Below are 27,416 nucleotides of genomic sequence, written 5' to 3'. Positions count from 1 at the left end.
GTATTTAAGTAACGTGGCCGGAGCAGCCGAGATCACACTGTAACACCACTCGAAGTCGCGCCACACGGCAAAATCCTCTCCGGTCGAGATTTCCGCTTGAACTACTGTGATTGTTGCGGCCTCTGCCGGAACTAAAATAATAGGAAACTATGTTCCAAAAGGAATATTGGTTCTACTTGATTTTAATTTACATGTGATTTTAAAATTGTTAAACAGTTTTGCAAAGTTAATTTCCTTTTGGCATTTATCTTCACCCCAACGTTCCATGTACTGACGAGGCTCCTCCAAGGCTCCCAAGGCCACGAACATTTCACACTTACTCGACAATCTTTCGGGTGGCCTCGAAAAGGTCTCCATTGACCACCTCCAGCACGTCGTTGTCCAGCTTGCGAGTAGCCGAAAAGTCCGAGCCCAGTCCTGGCTGGTGGATGGCAGCGAAAATCAAATCATACACTCCGGTGAAATCTTGCTTTGCTAGCTTATCCAAGCCTTGGGATTTCAGTGATTCCGCAGTGCGATGCTCAATTTTCCAGTCCTCGCGTTTGATGCCGGTTATTCCGAGTAGAGCATCGAATATGTCGTTTTGAGACACAGTGAACTCAGAGACGTAGACGTACTCGTTCTGAAACTTATTCGGGATAGTAAGCACTTTCGCAACAGCATGTCCAACAGTGGACAGGTTGGTGGTATCGAATCTACCAACTCCGTTGTCATATAGCACTGCAGTACGCGCTTTCGGATTGAAGCCATATAGGTTTCGTTCGAGGCACTATGAGCATCGGTTATCATTCCATCACCAACCAAAGGGGGGAAACCCGGATAAGAGGTATAGAATAGCAAACCTACCCAGTCATAAAATGGTCCATTGATCACGGCAGTCCAACTTGTGGAGGGATTCTCGGCAACAACTGTTTCCAGGTACTTTGTAGCGTCAACTTTTGCTTGGTAAGGGGGGACAGCTTCGACGATAGCAGGGTTTGTAACGTCCTAAGGGTTCATCGATCAGTTTTTGTGCGAAGTGGCAGCTGCTCGTGTATACTAACGCTACCAAAATCGCTAGGAATGATCCGTTTCACGCCAGCCTTTGCCGCAACATCGGACAGGGTGTTTTGTAGCTCGAAGCTAGTCGGGGTTGAACTCAAGGCAAATACTAGAGCATCTTGGCCGGTCACAGAGCTTTGTAGAAAAGCCCGATTGTTGAAATCTCCTTTTAGGATCTTTATGGCAGAGTTGCTCGCCTGAGGTATTGTGGATGTTGATTCAGCCCGAACAAGAAGCGTGATATTAAAGTTGGCAGGCGACGCGAGGAGTGCGTTGAGAATGGCCTGGCCGACATTTCCGGCTGCCTGTTCATCCGTCAATGTTTGCTCAAAGAACAAATAACAAGGTGCAAGTCCATACCCCAACAAGTGCGATGTTTTTATAAGGTGACATTGTGGTAGTAGGCAATGGCTTAAAAATTGGCGAGTTTTGCACTTATTGATAAGAGTCGACTGCTTCAATTGAGATTGGGACGTGTCAAATGTTCGTCTTGCTGGTCCTTTATATAGAGCCAATGGGGCACCCAGAGCATGCCTCTGCGCATTTATTCCGTTTCGATTTCTAATCACACATTTGACCAATCTTAGGCTTTCATCTACCAAGTGGCAAGCGACGAGGGCTGAAATGAGGGCATCTATGGCCATGCGGCCGCTAGCGGACTAGTGCAACCACCTTGGGTTTCCTAATTTGGAATCTTCATGTCGAGGCGAGAAGGAATCTGATTTCGATTCATAATCAGGTCGTATGTTGTGGCTAATATGGCGATAGTCTGTGTTGGTTGTGGGTTCAGAGTACAGACGATATCACCAAACATCCAGCATGCCCGATATTTCATGTATGTACGTATCTAGCCAACCATTAGAGGGGTCATTACTACGCGAGGTCAGACATCACTCACCAGCCAAGCCCCATCGAAGTTTGGCACGTTGCAGGGCTTTTGTCATCGTTGTCAAGGCAAATCGATCTTCAATTGTCAACGATTGGCTAGCCTCTGCCCGACGGCAAATGACCTGCGAAGTGCGATAATTCGCAATAACTCCCGCGATGGGGAGAAGGTCATAGATTGCCTGGTCATTATCGGCTAGAGAATTAGTAACTATTTCCGTGTTCATTCGGACCGTTGACGCTGATGCCTCTACGGATGATGGCAACTGCTGTGAAGCTCCCGGGTCATTTGCACCCAAGCTAGAGAGATGAAGGTCCAGAGTCGCTCTAAACAAAGCAGTTAGCTCTCGCGAGCATTAGGACCAAAGTGATATATGTAACCACTAACATAATGACCATAGCAATAGCACCGCAAGATGGCCTCCAAGATCCCGGTGCTTGTGCGAACAAAGTGTTTAGCAATCTTGTCAGCCCAGCCATGAGTTCATTCCAGTCTAACCCATGCTTTTCTTCATCATTATCATGGCGGATATATTCCATAACTTGGCCTGCAAGATATGCAGCCTGTAATTCACGACAAAAATATTCACATTCCTGTCCGTCTATGTCTTGCATCCGGATCAGTACTTTGTTCGGACTGTCTTCGTTTGGCAGTTCGGCAGACCAGGCTGGTTCCTCCATAATCAGAGGGTAGTAACTTGCTTTCCAATTGGATTGGGCAATTAGTCTGTGGAATTAAAAAAAAAATAGTCAGTGCTATTTATCTCCAGTGTTGGTTCGGTAATACATACCGATCCAATAGGAAAACGCCCCACCATATTCTCTTCGCTTCATTGTCACTTTCTTTGTGCGGGCCATCAAGATGAGACAATGGCAACTTGTTGACACGAATAATTCCTGCAGTCGTAGATAATGTTATATAAGCGTCCGATATCAACCCAGCTCCCAGTTGGTAAACTGCGAGTAAAAGTCCGCATTGCCTTGTTTCAAGAGCAGACGGCTTCGACACCTGCAGCAGAGCAAAGTTGAATTGGCACTGTGCATAAAGTCTGTTATGGGCCCCTGGGTTACCCATGTTGCCTTCACTCGCTGGTGATTGCATGGACAGCTGCATGGACAGCAGCAATGCAGTGGTATTCGCCCGCAGAGCGATTGGCCTGTCTCGATACGCCGCTTCTAGCCGGTCTGTCAAGCGGGGAAGCTTGATAATAGGCAACCATTTGTCAATGGTACGAGCGTAATTTCTAACTATTTGCAGAGGGCTGGTTGCCAGGTCTTGTAATGTCTGGGTTGTTATGAGGGCATCTAGACCGCCGGCACCTGCTAGGCCGTTCAATAGTCCGTCTATTGGCATGAAGCCTGATCTTTCATGTAGACTATTTTCATAAGCGCATTTATTCTTACTTCTATAGTATTGCGTGTCAGCAATGTGGATTATTGTGTAAGGTCCCGTCAGTTTCCACGTACTTGACACACCGACCACAGGACGGCAGTTCCCTGTCACACTTGCGTTTTTTCCGATAACACAGAGAGCAAGCTACGGATGCAACACTCTTGGGGTTATTCTCCGCATTGCTTCTGGGGTGCGACGTGGCGGCATCCATCTTCACTACTTGAGGTCGTCGTCAGGATAGGATGCAAGTTGTTTGATCAACCACAAGATGCAGAAATAGAGGACCCGTTAAGAACCCGTTTATTGGTCCTTGCTTTTTCAAAGCGCGGCTTGCAACCTTTGCGTTTCGGCTCTAGTTCCGACTTTTATCTTCTCTGGTTGGCTGGAAAATGTATTATGATGGGGTGTTCCCGGGAAGGGATTTACCCTTTCAGCCAATCAAAGGATATAGTCTCCATTTAAAACATAGCTAAAACTGTATATGGTTAGACCATGACGTCAAAGTTTTGATCGAACCGTGATCTTGTTAGTCGTAGCCTCGTACATAGGTCTCTGGTTTTTGATATGGGGGTATCCCAATGTCACATGTAGAAATTACTCAACGTTATATCCATGGGCGGAAAAAAGTAGTTTGAAAGTGCTAGTCTAATATCCTTTTTCATGTTGAGCCACTGTCATTGGATGAACGGTTGATCCAGATATATATTTATCAATATCAGTTGATAGTATGGTTTGACCCAGCACCACATCAATTGATATTCACGACAACGTTAAAACAATATTAATTGATGCCAACTCCTTCAATGTTTATAAGGTAACTTTGAAGGTTTTAGCTTGACTAGACACATCAATTAATCAATCGACCAGAAATAAATTATGTGATTATTCAAATTTGTTTTTTGACTGCATCGGTCTCGTCTGAATGTCCCATGTCAACAACGAATCAATTGATCGCTGTCTACGTTCAAAACTTTCAAGCTGACATCTGGAAGCTGACCTGGCCAGGATCAATTAGGACCAAATGTTACATATATAACATCGGGCGAGATGGGGGTTGCCTGTCCCAATCTAGTTCGTGCGGCTTGCCGCCCTGAGGAGCGGCAGGGTGCGGCCGGAAGAGGCAACTTGCGTTCAGTTGTCTGCGTGGCTCTTCTTAATTAGATACCGTAAATCGGATTTCGGCAAAATCTGCCTACATGAATTGTATTATTGTCACTGAGTTATCTTATGTTATTCCGTTCAGTGAAAAGTCCCTTGAGGAGAATGTTACCTACGAAGAGCTAAGTATAACCCTATAACTCTAACTTAATATCCGGAAATATCGACCCACGATCTCTTATATAATACATAGTAATAGGGGAGATCGGGGGGGGGGGGGGGGGGGGGGGGGGGGGGGGGCACGAACAATCTACTTCGTGTGGGTCGCCGCTCTAAAGAGCGACAGCTTGCAGCGAGGCTGCAGCCAGGAGAGGCACCTGAGGTATGACAAGGATCAAGGGACGCCAATGGACTACAATGTACGCGTGGCTCTTCGTGATTACACTAAATTTCCGTGCGTTTTAAAAAGATTCCGCTTAAGCTAGAACTTTTTCCGACTTTTTAAGAGCATACGTACAGACCAAGTTTTAACCTAAGGTTGAGAAGGTGGGTATATCATAATCGAATTAAAAAAAAAAAAAGACAATTAATTTCAATTAAAGATGTAGTAACAGGGAATTCAGCTATCACAATATCCCGAACACATTACCATGGTTAAGACGCGTTTCTATACCAAACCGCCCTTGCGTAGACCTGGCATCATGGAATAGAACATCAGTCGACCAAACACCTTGATGTTTTGACATATGTAGTACTGTACCGTGGCTTCCGATTTCTCCCATTATGCTCCATAGTGCACATACTGTGCCCATTTTAGTGGTGCCTCTCCTAGCCGTCGCCCGCCGTACCCTTTGCTCTCACATACCTTCATCACGGCTTTATGCAGTGCCACTGCAACAGCTCTATCCTCATAGGGCATACCGTTTTGTCCTTGCCCAAGTTCAGAGTAGAATAACCTGGCAACCTCCACACAAACACTATCACTAGATGGCCATAAACATCCAACTACATGTCTGAACCCAGCGATTTGGAACCCGCTAACTATATGTAACACTTCATCCACCAACCTCGCAGCCCGAGTCTCCGCTGTCGAACAAGCAGAGAGGTACGCAATCTCGCCACCAGCCAGATGAGTCTGAGACACCTTACGAATACTAAGAATGTCCTGTATCGGCTCTGTAGTAGATTTCTGGAGTAACAGCCCGCTCTCGGAAGGGTCGATAGGGTTTGATACTCCGTGGCAGGCGAAGTGGGCAATAGTACATTCCTGGATCTGGTGTAACACGCTCGCAACATCAGGCTGCTCCAAGACCTCCACGGAAACAGACCCTTCTAGAGCTTTTATAACTGCGGCCGTCTCTTCGCCCACTTTTGACAATTTACTTGCAGCCGGTGTTGTAGGCATCGAAATAATAAGCAGCTTGCGGTCGTTGCTGCTTGACGTAGTGATGGTAGAAGCGCGTTCTTTTGCGTACATGAGAGCCTTTATAGATGGAGTGTATGATGAGATTGCCCAGTAACATGTGCGTTCCGTTGAGCCAAGTAAGTTGTCACCTGCAGCATGAAATGGGAAAGAGCTAGCGAGTCCAGTTCCGATCCACCATATTCTAGGAAGCTGGTCTATATTTAATTGGTCTATAGTTGACTGGAGTTTGTACCGAGCCTCTTGGAGTATGGGATTCACACATTCTAGCCATAGCCATGACAAGAACTTGCAATAGAGCTTATTTTTCTTTCCGTTCTTGACACCATCAATGGCTGAAGGCGTCGTGAGATCCTTATCGATCCAACTCTTTGCGTGGGAGGCATTGAATCGAGGAAGTGGAACTGAACTGATTCCAATGCCTGAAATAATTAAGGCATCGCTTCTTAGATCAGTGATATTGACAAAGATGATATTGCCACCCTCCGAAGCCTTCTTCATTTGCTCCACTGTGGGAGCTTTCTGAAATTGACCAAACCCAGGAAGCTCCCGAATGTCCTCAATGCAATTCTCCAGATCTTTGATGGCCTCCGGTCGTCGCTTAACCGCAACTTGTTGTAGTCTCTGGTCTTTGATATCGCTTATTGATCTATTCACTTCCGTGCGAAAGCCCTCATATTGTGTATAGAGCGTGGGATCAACCGCCTTCAATCCAGTAACGTCACTTCGGTCGTCCATCAGGAGACTGAGAATAACTCCACGTCCTCGTTCTAATAATTCGACCGCCTTGCCCGGAGGTTCTCCTGTTTGAAGGGCGAGAGAGCATGCATTGGTAGCCAGTCCTGAGAAAAGAGATAAGACGTATTGCTGATCTTGGATGTCCAACGACCTGCTATGGACTCTAGGCAGAAGTTCGATGGCCTCAGTGGATATCTTGTAAGCACTGGTGTAGTCCATTCGATCTTGTAATAGTTGTACTGCCCTTGTAGAAGCACGAATACGTATCAAAGGAGGAGCGTTGGGACAATTCCATGCTTGAAGAAACAACTCTAAAGCCTCATGCTCCCCAGAAGACTCCGAAGAAATAAGTTGGCGACCCAAGTTTATTAGCCAAGCTGCGAGGTTAGGATGGTCTTTTGGCGTAATTTTGACTGCTTGTCGAGCTATATAGATAGCTTCTTTGAGATTGACTATTTCCCTTAACTGTCTATATCGACTTTCGAGCTTAGTCCCTAAATTATTTAATCTTCCTGCAAGATCAGGATGGCCTTTAGATGTAATTTCAACTGCTTGCCGAGATAACAAGATTGCCTCGTCAAGGTCTTCTATCTTTTCTCTCTTATTATATCGACTTTCAAGCATATTTCCTAAGTTATTTAGGCAGGCCGCAAGATCGGGATAGTCTTTAGGCATAATTTCAATTGCTTGTCGAGATAATTGGATCGCCTCTTCAAGGTTAACTCTTTCTCCAGTTCGTTCGTATCGGCTTTCAAGCATGTTTCCTAAATTATTTAGGTAGGCTGCAGAATGACTTTTAGGCGTAATTTTGACTGCTTGACGAGCGACTTGGATAGCCTCTTCAAGGTTACCCATATTTTCTGTCTGTTTATATTGGCTTTCAAGCATAATTCCCAAATTATTTAGCCAGACTGCGATATCAGGATGATCTTCGGGAGTAATTTCAACTGCTTGTCGAGTCACTTGAATAGCTTCTTCAAGATCTTTTATCTTTCCTGTCCATTCGTATTGACTTTCAAGCTTAGTTCCTAAATTGCTTAGATAGATTGCAAGATTAGAATGATCTTTAGGCGTTATTTTAATTGCTTGCCGAGATAATTGAATTGCTTCTTTAAGATCATCAATCTTTCCTATCCGTTTATATTGACTTTTGAGTTGATTTCCTAAGTTATTTAGCCTTTCTGCAAGATCAGAATGGCCTGTAGGTGTAGTTTCAACTGCTTGCCGAGATAATTGAATTGCTTTTTCAAGATCAATCAAATTTCCTGTCCTCTGATATCGACTTTTAAGCTGATTTCCTAAATTGTTCAGGCGTTCTGGACGATCAGGATGATTTTTAGGTGTAAGTTTAATTGCTTGCTGAGTTGTTTGAATGGCTTCTTCAAGATTAGTTATATTTGTTGTCTGTTTGTATTGGCTTTCAAGCATAACTCCAAGATTGTTTAGACTGCCTGCAAGATTAAAATGGTCTTTAGGAGTAAACTGAATTGCTTGTCGAGTCACTTGGATAGCCTCCTTAAGCTTATCCATCTTTCTTATTCGTTCATATTGGCTCATAAGCTTGGCTCCCAAATTGTTCAGAAAGATTATAAAATCAGGATGATGTTTAGGCGTAATTTTAACTGCTTGTTGAGCCACTTGAATAGAATTATCAAGATCAGTTATTTTTCCTGTCTGTTTATACCGGCTCTCAAGCTTATTTCCCAAGTTGTTTAAGCAGGGAGCAAAATCAGGATGGTCCTCAGACATAATTTCAACTGCTTGCTGAGACAATTGAATCGCCTCGTCAAGATCCTCCATATTTCCTGTTTGTTTGTATCGGCTATCTATCATAACTCCTAGGTTATTGATGACTGCCACAAAATTTTCGTGGTCTGGACTTGTTTGATGGTAAATCCATTTCATTTTATCAATGGCTTCCTCAAGGTCGTGTAATTGGCCCAGTTGCTGGAATCGTGTAAATATCAGACTGGCGTAATCGAAAGAAAGTTTTACTCGCATGTCCTGGGCATCATCTGGGATTGATTGCAAGACGGTGTCGAGGTTGTCAAGTAGCAGGGTTTCAAATTCTGGGTTGTCCATTATGCCTAGGAGCTATCAACAGAATCGTCAAGGCGGAAGAGCTCATGTACGGGGAGAAGAGGAGAAGAACAGTTGAGCTTCAGCTGGTCACGAGGTGGGCGTAGCTAGTGTACTTGCTTTTTATCCCTGCCGCAGAGTCGCTTTAACACGTCACCAGCGGCTCAGCCAACACATGCGTACGAATGGTGGCAGTGCATTCTCAGCTGAGAATTCAACCGAGACTCAGCTTCCTACAACCACCACTCCATACTACATCAAACGTCTAGACAGAGCTGTGGTGCTTTGGTGAATGACAAAAAGCCCCTGCAGTTGTAGGCACAGGCGAAGTGAGGCCCAAGCGGTGCAGATCAGGACTGTGTAACTAGGCACTGCCTCATCACCACCGCACTCGTCATAGCTTCCTCTAGGCTGTCGCGGACAGCGACGACACTACGATAATCGATGCACTTTCTCTCCCCAGGTTGCAGATTTCGCGCACGGTCCTTAGCCACTCTCAGCTGACATTTTGGCCAGTCCATAATACTGCATATGTTCGTTCCAGTCGCCCATGTTGCCCGTTCTCTTCTCTCCAGTGTTGTTGCTATCTTTACTTCAACAAACATGCCTGCCAGTGTAGTCTTCTCGCAATTTTTGCCCCTGTTAGCAGTCAAAATTGGACGCTTTGTCACTAATGTTGACGAGCCCTACCAAGATTATTGCGACCCCGATATCGATTTCAGCTTGAAGGTCGTTGAGAAAGTCGACACGCAGTATGATGGACTCGACTCTAAAGCAGCTCAGCAGAGTTTCACTTCTGAGCTGACCGCCTTGCTCTCCTCAACTTTCTCAAAGCGTCATAAAACGTCAATTCGAATCATCACGAACCAAATTAAAACCTATTATCTTGACAATAACGGTGAATGCTTTCGGAACGCCGTACAATCGGAAAGCGTTAGGAGGTGGATTGAACAAACAGTAGATGAAGGAGAAGATATCTACTTTGTGGTTGGCTATCGTACAATAAACGACGCCTATGTCGCAACACGCACAGGAGCACAGGTCGGCATGGGTGGGAAGCTTGTCATGCCAGTTTCTGCAGGATTGACCGCAGCAGGGGTAGTCGTGCCGCTCGGGAGCATATTTGACCCTGGCTTGACCGGTAGCGTAGGATATACAGACGAGCAGCAGAGGTTATTTGTGTCTCAGGGCGAGCAGATTATCGCTGTGCAATATCGCAAGGTTAGCTTTAAATGGTTCGCGAGCAAGACTGCTGATAGGGCGACGCTGGCCAAGAAGACGCAATGGGAACAGTATGACCGTCCTCGCTATCTCCACAGCGATGGAATCGATAGAGTCGAGGTTGATCTGGAGGATGATTTGGCATTTGAGGGTGAGCGTGAGAAACATTCTATAGGATCTGAGGAGATTATCTTTTCTGCTCAAATTCAAGAATAATGTGAATTAGGGGGCTGATTTGGGCAAAATGACTCTGCTTGGTCTATCACTGATTATTTTCGCCCATAGAGTATGACCGTATGCGATTTACTAAATCTAATTCAAGTTATTCTTAGTCTGATTCTTATGTAATATGGCCAGACTAGGAAGCTTTTCCGGACCAAATCCAGTAAGACCGGTAGGACGGGGTTCTCTTAAGATATCTCGGGATCAAGTGTGATATATCACAATTGATAGCACAAGACCCCGGGCATGGAATTAATACCCACTCACCTCGCAACATATGCCCGTATATAGTTAGATTAGGTACCAGTGACCTAAGCCATGACTTAGATTTATAAGCTTGGTTTCCTGACCCAGGGGGAAGGAACCAGCGATACACTTTGGATTATCTTGCAATATAAGCCTCCTTGGCTTCGAATAGCCTTCTATATCTATATTACTCCAACCGATAGCTACCACCTAGTAGCCTTGCTCTATAGACTCGATATTGAACGGTGAAGCTTCAACTCAACCACAACTAGTCTATCCAGACACCCCCAAACACGGTTCTACGCAGACCATGTTACAATATGCATGAAGGATGAGAAGAGAAGAAAGAGATAGGGAAAGCTTTAACTCAGCAAAATCCTCTTCTAAAACTTATATTCCATTAGCCTTTGGGTCGACTGCCTGGGCCTTGGGTTGTTTAATCTTTGACATCATCACCCTATATCGTATAAAGTTGACAGTTCCTGTGTTCCTGGGGACACTATACAAACCAGTGACCTTGAATCACTACAGGTGATTACTCCGCGAAATCAGTGATTGACGGGGCGGGCCCAAATAGCGTGCGAATAGTGAGGAGAGGATGAGGAACAGGTGAGGATGGTGAGCGTTAGTGATGAGGTGTAAGGGCGGCAAGCCGCACGCGCTAATCCGGAAAGTGTCGACCCCCAATCTCTCTTGAACTACATATGTAGACCGCAACTCTGAACTTCGATCGGGAGTTAGATTACCGCTCCAATTATCAATTGGTCCAAACATCACATCTACATGTTAGTTATTATTATTGTCCCCGCTTATACAGCACAGGCTATTCCTACAAAGGATTTAAATTACGGCTTCCGCACCTGATACGTAAGTGTAAATCTTGAGTATACACTTGTGAGTACCCATTACTTCACATGTATACTCCGTACATGCTACATGGTACGCACGTTTTTTGCTAGATCGCACTTCGGGGGGCTCGGAGCTTGTGCAAACTTATCAATTATTATCGCCGATCATCCGGCTCTAGCCGCAACTTGACGCGGACACTCTTTGTATACGAAATAACTTCCCCGTGAAACTCGCGAAAGGAGTAACGAAGAGAGACTTCTCCGTATAAACAATACTGAATAACCTTTTGGCGAGGTCAAGGGTAGAGAGGCTGCGATGGCTGCCTTGGTGGGTTAATTAGAGCTGTCAGCACTTGTTGTGCAATTGAACGCTGCGAACTCGCCGCAATGCTCTGGAAAGTCTCCGATGTAAGTAATTTACAAATAATTACGCCGACAGCCACCGATACTTGCTCATATCGACTAAATGTCAACTCTTTTGGGACGGAGAACCATGCCGCCCCATTTTAAAGCATGGGACTTGAAACACATACCAAAATCTAGAGAAAGCCATTAGCGATCCCTCCGCCCAGCTGGTATTATTTGTCCCTTAGAAAACAATCTGTTACAACAGGCAGACGAACAAGTAAAACTGGGCTGTTAATCCGACTCCTACCGGCATGATCTCATCCTTGTAAATTGCATAATTCACATTGCTATTCACCTACTGTCAAAGATCGAAGATAATGGCACCCAGCTTGCGGCCCTTTGTTAGGGCAAAGGTTGATTTCTTTTCGCCAGAGAAAAAGGACCAACATGTCCGATCTCTCCCCGAACTGATTGACTTCAACTCGATTCACAACAAAGACCACGTGTTTTGCATCCAAGCTCAACCGGATGATTCTTTCGTAAAAGTCACATGCAGACAGTTCAAAGCAGCCATCACTCGATGTGCCCACTGGATCACCGAGACGATCAAACTGCCTCTAGCAACCGTTTCCGAGAATGGCGAGACTAAACGGGCACCTGTTGGCCTTCTCATGGAAAGTGATCTGGGCCTTTTGATCCACCAATTTGCCCTGATATAGCTTGGAATTCCAGTTTGTTGTCTCTCGTATAGTTTTGAAACAGATTCTAACAATGATAGCCGTTGGTTCTGTCAGCTCGCCTCAGCCCTGAGGCCGTCTTCCATCTGGTTAAGACTACGCAAGCGGCAGGCATTGTTGTTTCACAGCGGGTTAGCGAGCATCCTGCCTTTAGCAAAGCAAAGGCGGTTATGCAATTCCATGTCGGCCGTCCATACTCTGCTTTGTACACTAACGACGATTCTGCCCCCGCGGACAACCACACGGTCTACCCAGAGGATGTAGACCGGGACATTCTTCTGATGCACTCATCAGGAACTACGGGACTGCCTAAGCCAATTTCTTTGACTCATCGGCAGCTCGTATTTGCCATCAGCCACGGCGCGTTTGACACCGAGGAAGAAGCACAGGGAGTCAACATCTCCACACTCCCGCTCTTCCATGGCTTTGGTCTACTTGCACCAGGGTTGTCCATGTCAATTGGAAAAACAGTCTGTTTCCCATCTCCTGACCGCTTTGCCAATGCCCAACATATTGTGCAACTGATAGAATCAAGCAACGCGGCAGGTATGATGACAGTGCCATTCCTGCTTGAAGATATTGTTTCTCTTCCAAATAGCGAAGGCACTACAGCACTGGCAAAGTTGGACTTCGTTGCAACAGGAGGTAGTGCCCTGAGTACTGGCACTGGAAAGACTCTCACTACAAGTGGAGTGAAGCTCTTGAACCTCTACGGCACGACCGAGACGGGTCCTTTAACAAAAACCTTTGCGCCAAAGATACCTATGACTGGAAATATTTTAGACTTCGCACAGACATGCATTTTGAAATCTCAGAGCTTGAGCCATATAACGGCGAACGAAGGTTCCGGCTGACCATATTCCCCTTTGGTGCCTCGAAACCCTTCGAGATCGCTGACCAGCTTATCCGCAACGAGGAGTTTCCGGAAACCGACTTTGCCGCCGTTGGTCGGGATGACGACGTGATTGTCCTTGCGACAGGAGAAAAAGTGAACCCCCTACTCCTAGAGACTGGATTGACTCAATCGGGGTTGGTGAAGTCCGCTATTGTTTTTGGAGCTGACCGGTTCGAAATCGGTCTGATCGTGGAACCCCTTCAGCCAATCTCTGAAGAATCAGAAAAGGAAGAATTGAAAAATAAAATTTGGCCTAGCATTGTCCAAGCAAACGAACGCATGGACACCACTGCGAGAATCTATTCACCAAGCTCTATAATTGTTGTGCCGCCCGGTGTTGTAGTCCCCCGAACTGACAAGGGCTCAATGGCGCGTAAAGAGGTCTATCAACTGCTGGAGAAAGAAATCGGTCAGGTTTACGAAAATGCAGACCAAAGTGCTATTCCGGTGACACCATTGGACTACGAAAATCTGGAGAAAAGTCTGAAAGAGTTAATACAGACACGCCTAAATCTCCATGTCAAAGATGACAACTGGAGTGCCGAAACAAACCTGTTTGATCTCGGATTGGACTCTTTGCAAGGCACAATTCTTAGGCGAATGCTTCTCTCTGCTGCCTCGAAAACACCCCCTGAAATTATTGGAAGGGATTTCATCTTCGTGAACCCATCGATCACCGCCATCGCAAGCGTCCTCCGAGATCCAAGTTCTGCTGCCACTTTAGCTGATTCTCCGACCCAGGAGATCCAGCGACTTACTCAGCAGTATTCCCCAAAGAACATTGTTATAAATCAAGCTCAGCTCTCTTCCGGAGCGGTGGTTCTCCTGACGGGCTCGTCTGGTAGCCTGGGATCCCATGCCGTTGCCGAACTTGCGAGCTCAAAAGAAGTCGCAAAGGTCATTTGCCTATTAAGAAAGGGTGCCAGCGATAGTACCACAACGGGCCATGACCACAAATCTGTTCTTGAGTCTCGAGGGATTCAGCTATCAGGTGAACAATGGGCAAAGGCCACCATTAGAGAGTGTGACCCAACAAAGGAGAATCTTGGACTACCTGACGCCATTTACGCCGAACTCGCAGAATCTGTTACTCACGTCCTTCATGCAGCCTGGCCCATGAATTTTCACATGAGCCTATCGTCTTTCACCTACCAATTTGACTTCTTGAACAACCTCCTGCGACTAACATTGTCCAGAAATACAGTATTACCACGCCAGAAAACCAAATTTGTGTTTATTTCTTCAATTGCTGCACTCGCAAATATCGGACTCGCCAGTCCTGGTCAGATAATCCCAGAGGCGTCTCTTCAAGTGGGCGAGAGCGCCTGCGGAATCGGCTACGCTGATGCAAAGTTGGTCTGCGAAAAGATCTTAGAAGAAGCTGCACAACTGCATTCCGCTAGGATAGCGTTCTCCATTATTAGATGCGGACAATTGGCTGGTTCAAAGAAGACTGGTGCATGGAACACAAACGAGCAGATTCCCATGCTTGTGAAAACATCACAGACTATGGGCATTATGCCTGAACTAAATGGAGTAATACACCCAATTCGTCTTACGATTAATGCTTGCTAACTAACTTTTTAGACGGCCTCTTGGATCCCTGTGGACGACGCTGCCGCCGCTGTTTCGGAGATCCTCCTGGCGCCGGATACTCCGAGCCTTTTTGCCCATATTGAGAACCCAGTCAGGCAAGCCTGGAGCGATATAGTGCAAACATTAGGCAAGGAGCTAAATATACAAGACTCTCTTCCTTTTGACCAGTGGCTTGACAAGCTGGCCTCGGTCGATGAGAAAGACTCCGAAGCCTATCCAGCCAAAAAGCTCCACCAGTTCTTCAAACTTTATTTCCGAACTGCATCCTGCGGAACAGTGATTATGGGTACTGACAACGCTCGTCGAATTTCTAGAAGTTTGCGTGGACTCACTGTCCTAGACGATGGAACGGTGAGTGGGTATGTGCACTACTGGAAGAAGTCGGGATATCTGCACTAGGCATTGGGAGCGTGCTTGCAGGAGACGATATTATTTGGCATTGTGGTTTTACCTACTATCTTTCTAAATATACTATTTGGTATTTTATGCTTATTTTATTGACTAAATGACATCGTGTGGAACTGCCATTACAAAAACATCCGAAAAAAATGGCGCCGACGCCGAGCTGACAAAAGCTCCGTGAACCTCTAACACATGTGTCTTTTTGCCCCGATAGGGATTAATAGGCGTTACTTGCGATACAGGATGCGTAATAGTGGCTCTTCCACATGGTCGGGACATGGGAAATCCGACCCGAATCCTGGAATAGCTAGCAATACTCGCCAAGACGATTGAGTTGTAAGTTTTAACACGCCCAGTAAGAAAATCGGAGGGGCCGGGCCGTATTATACATAGTAGTAAAGTATGAAGTATAGCGTAAGGGATGATGACAGTACTGGGCTGCTCCAAGACTGCCTATCTCGTGGATTGTAAACTTATTCTCCTCGCCGTGACTTAAACAATGAGGGCTCGTCTACATTAACCTACGGCAGATTGACATCGATTACTACACAAGCCAACGCTCGCAAAGTTGAAGATGTCTGATATTTCAGCGGTCGTCTTCTCTCCGCAGAATGTTGCTCCCACGAGGGAACACTTGGACCTAATCCGTGCGAGCTTAAACCGACATGATACTCTCAGCCCGCTTCGAGATGCTCTTCTAAATCTCCCAAAGACATGGGAACTGTTCGCAAATATTCGACTTGAAATCGCTACCCTTCAACAAGGAAAGCTTTATACCAATATGTTCTCGAAATGGATCCAATCTGGCGAGACATCCGAGTTGGAACAGACGCGATCTGGAATAGTGACGTTACCACTCTTAACAGTCTTGCATATCGTTCAATATTACGAGTATCTTCAGGCTTCGGGGACTCGACACGCGGAGTTACTACGCACAATTAAAGGTGGTGTGCAGGGTTATTGTATCGGCCTTATGGCAGCCCTGGTGGTGGCAACTTCAGAAAACGAAAACGATCTGATAAATAATGCAACCGCTGCGGTGCGAATCACACTTGGAATTGCCGCTTTTGGAGAAATTGGATGTGACCCCTCTAACCAATGCTCAACGACTATGGCAATTCGCCTGAGAAAGGGAACAGAAGGAGATGAAACCATAAGAGCGTTTCCACAGGTAAGCAAATAACTACCCGCGCTGTTTCAAGTGAAAATTCATACTGAGAACGCAATATAGTCCTACGTGTCAGCGATATCAGATACTCAAAGCATTAGCATCACAGCTCATGCCTCAGTCATCCCTGGCGTGAAAACATATATCACGGATTTGGGTTTACCCGTGAAGATGATGCACCTCCAGAGCAATATCCACAACCCAAAGAATGAATCGCTAGCAGAGGAACTCATACTGTTCTGCAATAACTCAACGGAGTTGCAGATTCCTGATAGCACATACTTGCAAGTCCCGGTTCGATCGAACCGAACAGGGAAGCAAATAAATAGCGGCTCTCTCACCGGAGAAATAATCAACACGGTCCTCACGGCCTGCTGTGATTGGAATATCGTCATGACACAACTTGCTACCGATCTTCGAAATACCAACCGTCGGTGTCACAAAGTTGCGATGATCGGCGTAGGAGATTTTCTGCCACTATCGTCATTCCAAAAGAACAACCTCGATATCACCAAGATAGACACATACTCGGTTATTAACCAATTTGATGGTCCCACGCGTGGCATTCGCTTGAGCTCACAAGAAGATTTTCCGTCTGACTCGATTGCTATAGTAGGGGCTGCCTGCCGCCTACCAGGGGCTAGTACCTTAGATGAGCTTTGGGAGCTTCTATCTAAAGGTGAATCGAGGGTAGAAAGTCTACGTGAAAGTAGAATTAAAATCCAAGAGTCATTCCGAGCCTCGCAAGACCGAAATTGGGTTAACAACAGAGAATGGCTCGGCAATTTCATTGATAATGTTGAGGAGTTTGACCACACCTTCTTTGGAATAAGCCCCAAGGAAGCTGTTTACATGGACCCGCAACAGCGTCTCCTCTTATTAACCGCCTTCGAAGCCATGGATGCAAGTGGCTATCTTCGACACCACCGCCGAGAAGACGGAGATTCCATCGGATGCTTCATTGGGGCAAGCTATACAGAATATCTTGAGAATACGGCAGCTTATGCTCCATCAGCCTTCACAGCAACGGGAACAATTCGTGCATTTATTTCTGGGAAAATCAGCTACCATTTCGGCTGGACCGGCCCATCGGAAGTAATCGACACCGCCTGCTCAGCGTCTCTCGTAGCCATACACCATGCTTGTCGTGCTATCCAGGCTGGTGACTGTCCCATGGCACTGGCCGGAGGAGTTAACTTAATCACTGGTATCCAAAATTATATGGATCTTGGGAAAGCAAGCTTCCTGAGCAAAACTGGCCAGTGCAAACCGTTTGACGAGTCAGCAGATGGATACTGCAGGGGGGATGGGGTTGGGTTGGTTGTGTTAAAGTCACTCTGCGAAGCAATTAAAAACCATGATCACATTATGGGTGTTATCCCCGCCACGGGCACAAACCAAGGAAGCTTATCCCCTGGAATAACAGTACCGCATGACAAAGCGCAAAAGGCGTTGTATCGGCAGGTCCTCCAAAAGTCAGCCATCCCTTCTGAGAAGATCACGTACGTGGAAGCCCATGGAACTGGCACCCAAGTGGGAGATCCCATCGAGATCGATAGCATCCGAGAAGTTTTTGGAGGTGGCCATAGATCGGATATGTTGACCGTCGGATCTTTGAAAGGAAACGTTGGTCATAGCGAAACTGCTGCTGGTGTTGCCAGCTTGCTAAAAGTGCTAACCATGTTTTCACATCGATCTATTCCGCCACAGGTGGGGTTTAAGCAATTGAATCACAAAATCCCGGCACTGGAGCTATCGAATATGCGAATTGCGAGCAAACTTTTGCCATGGGAGGCAACTCCTCGAATAGCTTGCGTGAATGGATATGGAGCCTCTGGAAGTAATTCAGCATTGATATGCTCTGAATGGACAGTGAAGCATCACAAACCGCCCAAAACAACTACACCTTACCCGGTGATGCTGAGTGCCCATTCGCAAGAAAGCTTGGTGGCATACGCAGAAGTTCTTGCATCATATATTCAGAAGTCTGAAGGAGTTCTTACCCTCGCCGATATTTCATTCACTCTCAGCGAACGTCGGAAGCATCATAAAATTCGCTGGAGCACGACAGCTCGTGATCTCCCCGACCTTGTCCAACAGTTGCGATCGGGTATAAACAATGTACCAGAGCCCCCCGCGACTCGTACAGGAATTGTCTTGACATTCTCTGGCCAGGCAAAGACAAATATTGGCTTGGACCCTCTCTTGTGCGAGACCTATCCAAAATTTCGAGAATATATAGAGCTTTGCAATTCCATTCTGCAGAGAAACGGCTATCCTAGCATCACGCCAGCGCTTTATCAGGTCGAACCTGTTTCTGACGTAGTTGTGTTACAGACAGGCACCTTTGCCGTTCAGTACAGTTGTGCTAAATGCTGGTTGGATAGTGGATTAAAAGTCGATGCTGTTCTAGGGCATAGCTTTGGTGAGCTGACAGCATTAACCGTATCTGGTGTGCTTTCATTAGAGGAGGGCTTGCGGTTGGTCGCTAAAAGGGCGTCCTTGATGAAAACAACCTGGGGATTTGAGACCGGCACAATGCTAGCAGTGCACGCTGATATTGAAACAGTTCAACGGGTGTTGAAACTTGTTGTGACTGGCTCCTCGGATCAGAGTCTGGAAATTGCGTGCCACAACAGTCCAAACAGTCATATCATTGTTGGAGCAAAAACTTCAATTTCGAAGGCTCAGACAGTATTACAGGGGGGCCCTCAATTCTATGGCTTGCGTAGTCAACTTCTCGATGTCAGTCATGGCTTTCATTCGACGTTTACTGAGCCTCTGCTTCCCCACCTTTCACAATATGCAGAGACATTGACTTTCAAATCCCCGACCATCCCCTTGGAAACGTGCACTCAATTCCCCGTGGACGAAATAAAGCCCGAGTACTTGGCCAAGCACACTAGATGTCCAGTTTATTTCGTTAATGCTGTCAGACGCCTTGAAGAACGACTGGGGCCATGCGTTTGGGTAGAAGCAGGGTGGAACACTCCTATTATACCTATGACAAAGAAAGCTCTTGCGCGACCAAAAGAGCACCACTTTCAACATCTGAAAGAATCTCCTGCTACAATATCAAGTGCGATAGCCTTCCTTTTCCGGAATGGTGTTTCTGCCTCTTGGTGGGGATTTTTGTCGCCCGATGACTCTGCTTTTCAGCATATTTGGCTCCCTCCATATCAATTCAAAGGACCACGCCACTGGCTCACCCATATTGATCGAGCAACCGAAGCACTGAATTCCCAAGCACTAAGACTGTCTTCAGATAAGAGAAACAATATACATAGCCCGCCTAAACTTGCTGTCTACATTGGTCCAGCTGATGACAACAGCCATCAATTCCAGATCAACACCAGCACGCAGAGGTATACAAGAATAGTCAGCGGGCATGCTGTTCTCAAACAACCACTGTGCCCAGTATCGATGTACATGGAAATGGCAGTGATGTGTGCCGAGCTGAACGGGTTCAAATTTAGCGGAAAGACTATTGGCTTCCAGAATCTGGTCTTCCACAGTGGTCTCGGATGTAGCAATGACCGCGATGTTCGGCTCACACTTAGCGAGAAAAACAAGCGTGACTCTTGGAAATTTTCAGTGCACAGCTCCAAAAAGACAAACAAACCATCAAGTAATGTCAAACACGCTGAAGGGGAGTTTGACACGAATGAGCCGGACTTTCGCTTGTATGAGATTTTGATATCCGATCGCGTCGATACCCTTAGGAATGATCCAACGGCGGAAAGATTCATGACTCGCACAGCATATTCCTTATTTTCAAGAATCGTTGAATACAATGACATCCTACAAGGCATCTCTTCCATTACTCTTGGGTGTAACCAAGCTGTGGCAGACATCCAAGTCCCGGATACCGCCTTCGATAATAATGAGAGTTCAGCCAACCACTTTATGGATGCTGCGGCAATCGACACATTTTTCCAGGCCGCCGGCTTACTTATTAACACCAGCGGGGGTACCACTGCCGACGAAGCATTTGTGGCTGCATCAGTCGAAAAGATTACGCTCCGGCCCTGTGACTTCCATAAACAAAAGAAATGGACTGTCTACGCGATATTTTTAATGACGGACGAGAGTCAAGCAAGCGGTGACATATTTGTTTTTTCTGAACAAAAACAGCTGGTGGCACTTGGGTTAGGTGTTGTCTTTTCAAAGGTCCGCGTTAAAAGCCTTGCAAGGCTGCTAAAAGGGGTGAACACAGGGGAACGCTCTGTTGTCGAGACAACGCTGGTATCTAACAGAATACCAGTAGTAGAGATCAGTTCACACGAAGAAAAAACTGTTCCTACAGTTATACCCTCGACATCCATGGACAATACCAATGAAAATCACAATGCACAGCGCAAGCAACTTAAAGAAGTAATATCTGGATACACCGGGATTTCTACAACGGAACTTTGCGATGAGGAAAGCTTTAGCAGCCTAGGCTTGGATTCTTTGTCGGTGATGGCACTGGCAGATGAACTGAAAGACACATTTAACATCGAAATTTCCTCAGACTCCCTCATGACAAGCGATATCAATACACTTCTGAAGTTTGCTACTTGCTCGGAGGAAAACATGACTAATGATGATGTCTCACTTCCAGGGGCCGCCACACCCCTTTCATCGACAGATGATGAAAGCAGTGGCTGGGCGAACACTACGGTAAAAGGACAAAATAGCAAGTACTTGAATCGTCAACTCGATGTACATGAAAGTAAGGGCGTCAATGGAACCCGACAGAAGTCGCGAGGAAGTACACGCCATCGGGTTGAAACAGTCACATACAAAGAGGTTGATGGCGTCGAAATTCCAGCAGACATTTTTGTGCCACTCGAGCCACCGTCACAAGCGATGCCCATAGGTACACAACAGACTCAATTACGTGCAGGGATATGAGGTATGGCTGACCCGGATGTGATAGCTTTATTATTCCACGGTGGTGGATACATGACTCTCTCCAGAAAGGCTGTACGGCCAGTTCAAACCCAGTTTCTTCTTGCCAATGGCATACTTCCTATAAGTTTCGATTATAGGCTTTGTCCACAGGTCAACGTGATTGATGGTGCAATTTCAGATGCGAGGGATGCATATGCATGGGCCATTCGAAAGCTTCCGGCATTAATAGTAGAAAAAGGCGCCGTTGTCGATCCATCTAAAATTGTAATTGTTGGATGGTCAACCGGAGGACACCTTGCAATGACACTTGCATGGACCACCATCGTAGCAGGTCTTCCTCCTCCGGTGGCGATTCTCGCGTTCTATTGTCCCACTTTCTACGACACTTCGGGTATGCAACGAAATCATGTCTATGTCAATAAACGTTTTCAAGCGGTGATGCTAAGCACCAAGCAGATGAATCATTGAGAATGGGAAAGGAGTACCCATCTCGGACAATGTCAATGAATGAGATCAGCCGGCGCCTGGAAGCAACAACGGTACGTCTTAATCTAGCTCCCACGTGCAGGTGAATAATTTTTTCGTTTTTTCATCACTCATATTTCTACAGGCTACAGGACATTCTTTTAGCAGCACTGACAACACTGGCCTTGGTTGGATTAAGCCTGGTGACCCGCGTTCCGAGCTTGTCCTCGCACTTGTGCAAGAGAAAAACGGAGTAGCCTTGCTTCTGGATGGTATTCCGGCGCATGGAAATTCGTTGGAGGCACCAGACCCTCTAAAAGTGGCAAAGATCAGTCCCATTACGCAGGTGAACACTGGAAATTACCACACTCCAACATTTCTTATCATTGGCGACCACGACGAAATCGTTCCATTTCACACGGCAGTTAACTTTGCCGAGTCTCTCAAAGAGCACGGGATTCACTATGGCTTCATTGCCGTCCCCGGAGCTAAGCATATACATGATTTGACTATATACCCAGGATCTACCGAATGGGACAACTGGGTATTACCGGGCTATAACTTTCTATTCGACATGTTAGACAGGCAGGCTTAGTGTCTATGGTTTTGGATTTCTGTTGCTGATTTTTTCTGATTTTCCCATTATGTCGTTTTGGCACTATTATGTAGCATTTTTATCTTGGATTACACGAGCTCTATACCCTATTCTGTACAGCTTAGCCACTGATACTGAAATCAAAAGAGTGGAAAAACACGGAAACGGGGTAAAAAACAGTAACCCGAGTCTCCGAGGTTAGTCTAGACTTTAGAATCGCAAAAAACCGAAGATTTTACACCTTTTAGCACAATTTCAAGTCAAAATGGTACCAAAATACAAAATCGGAATTAAAGTAGCCGTCCCCGGTGGTGGAGCACACAAAGACGCCGAGGACGACTTCAAGAGTTTACGCTAGAAAAATTCGGCGTCAGCAAATGGACTGCTATATACTTCCGACCCAAGTGATAAGTAATTAATTTTCTTATCGTCTACCCAGAGATGGGGATTAGCGAGAACATTGAATAACACACTTAGAACCACTTCGTACTTTGTTTATATTACTTAACAAATCATGATCTATCTGGGGGTCGGGGGCATATTACGCCGCTCCTAATACTGTATACCTTATCAAGAAAAAAATTAAGAAAAATACGCCGACACACCTGAGAACTAGCATGAGATGGTGCCGCGTTTATTTCCACATAAGCGTATAACCCGGATAAACGAGGATATCCTTTTTCCCGACTAACTCCCCTCTCCTTGTTTTCACCAAGTGAAAACAGCCTCATACTTGTCGTAACACTCTACTGCGAATCCGCCGAGCAAACAGCCAATGGCGAGGATGTAAAACCTCCCGGCGTATCGTGCCACCTGGGATGTGTTGATGACCATGATCATGGTCAGAAGACCAAGGGCTGTTCCCCCCACCGAAGAGTAAAAGAAAGCTCGTCTCATATCGGCGAATTTACCGGCGAGGAAGAGCAATGCAGCAATCCCAGAAACAAGAGAGAGCAGAAGAGTCTTGATCCAATTACGGAAGAGCACCGCCATGCCCTTGACCCCCGACTTCAAGTCGTCAACGGTATCCTGTCGCGCGTAGACCACGTCATAGAACACGACAAGCAATATAATAGATACCACTAGGCATGCAGTCGGGCGCAGGTTTTCGTTTGATAGAGGGTCAATACCTACTGAATGCTGCGCCATTACAATGGCCCCCGATAGAGTAGCACCGAGAGGCACCTGGGCGAAATGCGTGAACCGCTTGCCAAATGGATATATCGCGGCCAGGAGAAGGATGGCACATGCGTCGAAAGTACACTCTACCGGAAAGTGCTGAATAGATGTAAAGCCCAGGCCTGTAAGCGCAGCAACATAGATATGACCTTGCACCGTTGAGATGGCCCCACGTGCAATCGGCCTATTGCAGCAACGAGCAGTCTTCCGGTCATAGTCTTGATCAACGTTGTCATTCCAGGCACAACCAGTGCTGCGCAGAATGAAGGTCCATATAGTCAAATCTAAAGCACGCTTGCACAATAGCTCTAGAGATAGAGTATTTTCCGAAATTCGAGCTGAATAAAGAAGGCCCATAATATAGGGGTACCATATCATGTAGATTCCATGCGGCTTTTCGAGACGAATCAACTCGGCATACGGCACCCACGACGAGGGAAAATATGAGAGAATCCCAGATGTTGGTGGAGAATACTTAGGAGCAGAGGCTGCCGCCTTGTTTGCTTTCTTCGAAGGCATTTTGGAATGTAATGTAGACTCAAGCCGGCGGTAGGATAGCAAGCGTTTGACGACGAGAAGGAATGTAAAGAACACCACACAAATGAATTGATAGCGTTTCTTTAGGGGAAGATCAGATTGTCTGTCAGCGTCTTATATTCAAAATTCTCCCACAATTAATGTTGTTAGGGTGATGTAAATGGGGCCAATCTCTTCGGTAGTAGTGTTGTTGGCTGTATGACATGTCGGAGATACCTGTCAAAAGGTGCCGAAAAAACGTGGCCAAGACGGTAAACATGCACCAGTGCATCACGACAATTAGTAATTACGAATTAATACCTACTAACTCCGCTACTCTCATTTAGTCTGATACATCGCTTGTGTAGGGGAATTTCTAGAAGGCGGAGGTATCGGTGCTAAAGAACCAGCCGACATTACCTGACAATACTAGCTCTGTTATGCCCGACAACAAACGCTAACTTTGTCCCTGGGCTACTGGTACGCTTATAGAACTTTCTACCCCAGTGTATGGTTTAAGCTTTCTTTTACTGGTGTTAGCTCTCTTATCGTTGCTATAAACACTGTTGTTGAGCACTTGATTCTAATTTGATTCATCAAATTTCGTATTCCCACGAGAAACAACCTAGCTATAGACGGTCAGTATGGATATCCCAGAGAAATGCACAGTGCTCGTTATTGGAGGTGGTCCTGGAGGATCGTTCGCAGCATCAGCACTGGCTCGAGAGGGTATCGACACGGTTGTGCTCGAGGGTGATAAGTTTCCTAGGTAATTTTCCCATATAACCGCGGCAAAATTTTACATTTTAGACTCACTGACTGACTGATATTTTAGGTATCACATCGGTGAGAGTATGTTGGCTTCAATGCGCCATCTCTTAAGAATAGTCGATCTCGACTCTGTCTTCGATAACTACGGCTTTACCAAGAAGGTAATACTAGCTACACAAGTCCCTAAGAGGATACTGCCATCAATAGAATCTGGTCCTGACATCAATAATGTGCTTAGGTTAGAGCAGCTTTCAAACTTAACCCTAAAAAGCGACCTAGGTGTGCGTATAACGTGCTACGTTGTGGCTATCAATACTATTCACTAACGGGTGTCCTAAGATACCGATTTCCTTGCCGCTGGCGGTCCTGAGAACTACGCATGGAACGTCATTCGTTCTGAAGCCGACCACCTGATGTTTAAACATGCAGCAAATTTTGGTGCAAAGACCTTTGATGGTGTTCAAATTAAGGCCATCAAATTTGAAGACGTCCCATATAAAGGACCCGTAGAATTGCCTCATGAGTACCCTGGGCGTCCAGTTTCCGCGACGTACACGCGCAAGGAAGACGGAATTACTAGTGAGATCAAATTCGACTTCGTTGTCGACGCCAGCGGTCGTGTGGGCTTGCTCAGCACCAAATACTTGAAAAACCGCCGATACAACCAAGGTCTAAAGAATGTAGCCAATTGGGGTTACTGGAAAGGCTGTGGAACTTACGGAGAGGGGACACCAAGAGCAAACTCTCCGTTCTTCGAAGCCCTGCAAGGTGAGCTCATTGTTCATTATTAAAATGTGATTAAAATCCATTGGAGCATCCCTTATTAATCAGCGAGGCAGATGAAAGTGGCTGGGCATGGGCTATTCCCCTTCACAATGGTACGACATCGGTTGGAATTGTGATGAACCAACAAATGTCAACCGATCGTAAAGTTCAATTTGGTTCTCCAGATTTAAAAACTTTCTACCTGAACTGTCTCAAGCAACTGGCTCCTGATATCACAGAGCTCTTGGGAGAGGGTGAGCTGACCTCCAACATCAAAGCCGCATCAGATTACTCCTACAGTGCTTCTGGATACGCTATTCCAGGTGCCCGAATTGTTGGCGATGCTGGCTGTTTCATTGACCCATACTTCTCTTCTGGAGTTCACTTGGCTCTTGTGGGTGGTCTTTCTGCCGCAACTACGATCTCAGCATCCATCAAGGGACAGTGTACTGAAGAGGCTGCTGCAGACTGGCATTCCAAGAAAATCGCAGACAGTTATACTAGATTCCTACTGGTTGTTCTGAGTGCATACAAGCAGATTCGCAGCCAAAACGCGCCCGTGTTGAGCGACTTTGATGAGGATAATTTTGACCGCGCATTTGCATTCTTCTGACCAGGTGAGATTGTCTTTTTTTTTTATTTCTTATTTCTTTCTTTCTTTTTTTTGGTGCCTTCTATTCACTATGGTTATTCCTCATCCACATGAAAACGATTTCTAACGCTTCCAATGGCTAGTCATCCAAGGCACTGCGGACGTCAGCAACAAACTGACGCAAGACGAACTTAACGAGACACTTGAGTTCTGCAGTAACGCATTTAACCCTGTGACTCCTGAGGATCGCAATAGTGCCCTAGAGAAGATGGGCAAGGATGTTACTAGCAAAGGATTTCAAGTCGACCTATCTCCCGAAGAACAAAAAGTGGTTGGCCACATCCGTGCACGACAGATGATGCGCACTGAAGACACAATCAATATCTCTAGCTTTGGGACGGACTCTATCAACGGAATGGTGCCCAGCTTGCAAAGAGGGAGTTTTGGCCTCGTTAAATCTGCCGCTTAAACAGAAGAGCCAACCAATTAGGCTGGATGGTTCTCAACAACCAAACCACAACATAATCACTTGTGCTTTCTTACTAGATTCTATTCAACACCGCTATCTACGCCATTTCCTGTTTATATGCCATTGATCCCGTTACAATTTATGCCATTATACAAGGATTTTGGTCTAGAGATGAAACCATGCTTCAAGAGTCTGTGTGGAGTACGTACTCCGTACAGACTCACACCAATTTTTATAGAGTCTAACCCTTTTTTAAACGCTCAGCTGGTGGGTCCTCGGCCTGGATATAGCTGTGGGTTGTCTATAGTAAGGAGCATTATTTGATGTTATGGAGCAATCGAACGCCCTAAAAGACAAAAAAGCGCTCTCGATAGGGCTTATCGCCGAAGCCGACAGCGAATTGCCTATTTGGGAACCACAGTGGCCCGATGACGGCTTACCCAAAGTTTCGCAAAATCCACATTTGGAAAGCCATTCTCAAACATATGCGCCAATATTATATTATTAGTATTATTAAATTTGGACGCTAAACATTAGTTATAAGATAATCTTGAGTTTTCGCTTGTTGCCATATGTTCCTTTCTAGCTAGAGAAGTGCAATATGGCATATAAAATCTCGCTATATTAATCTACACTAAACCCTGTGATTAACGTTTAAACAATGAAGGCGCCATGCCATGTAACAATCACCACCCAACAACAACATTGGAAATTGTAAAATGGTTAGTCATATATATCATACACCCTGCTAAGGGTTGTCAGGGCTACTTCGATAGAAAACTTTGAAAAATTCTCGTTAATCTGTGACTGCGGTAATCTTTTACCGTA

The 27,416-nt window shown here is 45.9% G+C and overlaps 7 protein-coding genes across 7 annotated transcripts; 4 read left to right on the top strand and 3 right to left on the bottom strand.

Annotated features, from left to right (window-relative positions):
- Nucleotides 1-316: 316 nt before the first annotated feature.
- Nucleotides 317-3,421, bottom strand: TRUGW13939_00292 (uncharacterized protein; the record flags this gene model as incomplete). The annotated part of the gene is made up of 6 exons (XM_035483502.1): nt 317-769; nt 847-987; nt 1,044-1,540; nt 1,940-2,253; nt 2,315-2,653; nt 2,718-3,421. Coding segments are annotated over 6 exons (2,448 nt in total), but the record flags the coding sequence as incomplete, so codon positions are not given.
- Nucleotides 3,422-5,198: 1,777 nt separating this feature from the next.
- TRUGW13939_00291 (uncharacterized protein) lies at nt 5,199-6,797 on the bottom strand (the record flags this gene model as incomplete). Its single annotated transcript, XM_035483501.1, has 1 exon — nt 5,199-6,797. The coding sequence occupies one exon, from the start codon at nt 6,795-6,797 to the stop codon at nt 5,199-5,201; it is 1,599 nt and encodes a 532-aa protein (XP_035339394.1).
- A 2,391-nt stretch (nt 6,798-9,188) lies between these two features.
- Nucleotides 9,189-10,094, top strand: TRUGW13939_00290 (uncharacterized protein; the record flags this gene model as incomplete). Its single annotated transcript, XM_035483500.1, has 1 exon — nt 9,189-10,094. The coding sequence occupies one exon, from the start codon at nt 9,189-9,191 to the stop codon at nt 10,092-10,094; it is 906 nt and encodes a 301-aa protein (XP_035339393.1).
- Nucleotides 10,095-11,919: 1,825 nt separating this feature from the next.
- TRUGW13939_00289 (uncharacterized protein) lies at nt 11,920-15,169 on the top strand (the record flags this gene model as incomplete). Its single annotated transcript, XM_035483499.1, has 4 exons — nt 11,920-12,201; nt 12,321-13,008; nt 13,074-14,710; nt 14,762-15,169. The coding sequence occupies 4 exons, from the start codon at nt 11,920-11,922 to the stop codon at nt 15,167-15,169; spliced, it is 3,015 nt and encodes a 1,004-aa protein (XP_035339392.1).
- A 577-nt stretch (nt 15,170-15,746) lies between these two features.
- On the top strand, nt 15,747-22,296 carry TRUGW13939_00288 (uncharacterized protein; the record flags this gene model as incomplete). Its single annotated transcript, XM_035483498.1, has 5 exons — nt 15,747-16,343; nt 16,404-21,201; nt 21,262-21,627; nt 21,693-21,775; nt 21,847-22,296. 5 exons carry the CDS (start codon nt 15,747-15,749, stop codon nt 22,294-22,296), a joined length of 6,294 nt encoding a protein of 2,097 aa, XP_035339391.1.
- A 708-nt stretch (nt 22,297-23,004) lies between these two features.
- TRUGW13939_00287 (uncharacterized protein) lies at nt 23,005-23,994 on the bottom strand (the record flags this gene model as incomplete). Its single annotated transcript, XM_035483497.1, has 1 exon — nt 23,005-23,994. The coding sequence occupies one exon, from the start codon at nt 23,992-23,994 to the stop codon at nt 23,005-23,007; it is 990 nt and encodes a 329-aa protein (XP_035339390.1).
- A 641-nt stretch (nt 23,995-24,635) lies between these two features.
- TRUGW13939_00286 (uncharacterized protein) lies at nt 24,636-26,588 on the top strand (the record flags this gene model as incomplete). The annotated part of the gene is made up of 6 exons (XM_035483496.1): nt 24,636-24,760; nt 24,827-24,923; nt 25,001-25,043; nt 25,102-25,530; nt 25,602-26,051; nt 26,263-26,588. 6 exons carry the CDS (start codon nt 24,636-24,638, stop codon nt 26,586-26,588), a joined length of 1,470 nt encoding a protein of 489 aa, XP_035339389.1.
- Nucleotides 26,589-27,416: the final 828 nt, after the last annotated feature.

This window comes from Talaromyces rugulosus, chromosome I (assembly GCF_013368755.1).
Source record: "Talaromyces rugulosus chromosome I, complete sequence".
Classification (NCBI taxonomy): domain Eukaryota; kingdom Fungi; phylum Ascomycota; class Eurotiomycetes; order Eurotiales; family Trichocomaceae; genus Talaromyces; species Talaromyces rugulosus.
The sequence above is the reverse complement of the archived record's forward strand: the minus strand, read 5'-3'. Positions and strand labels throughout refer to the sequence as shown.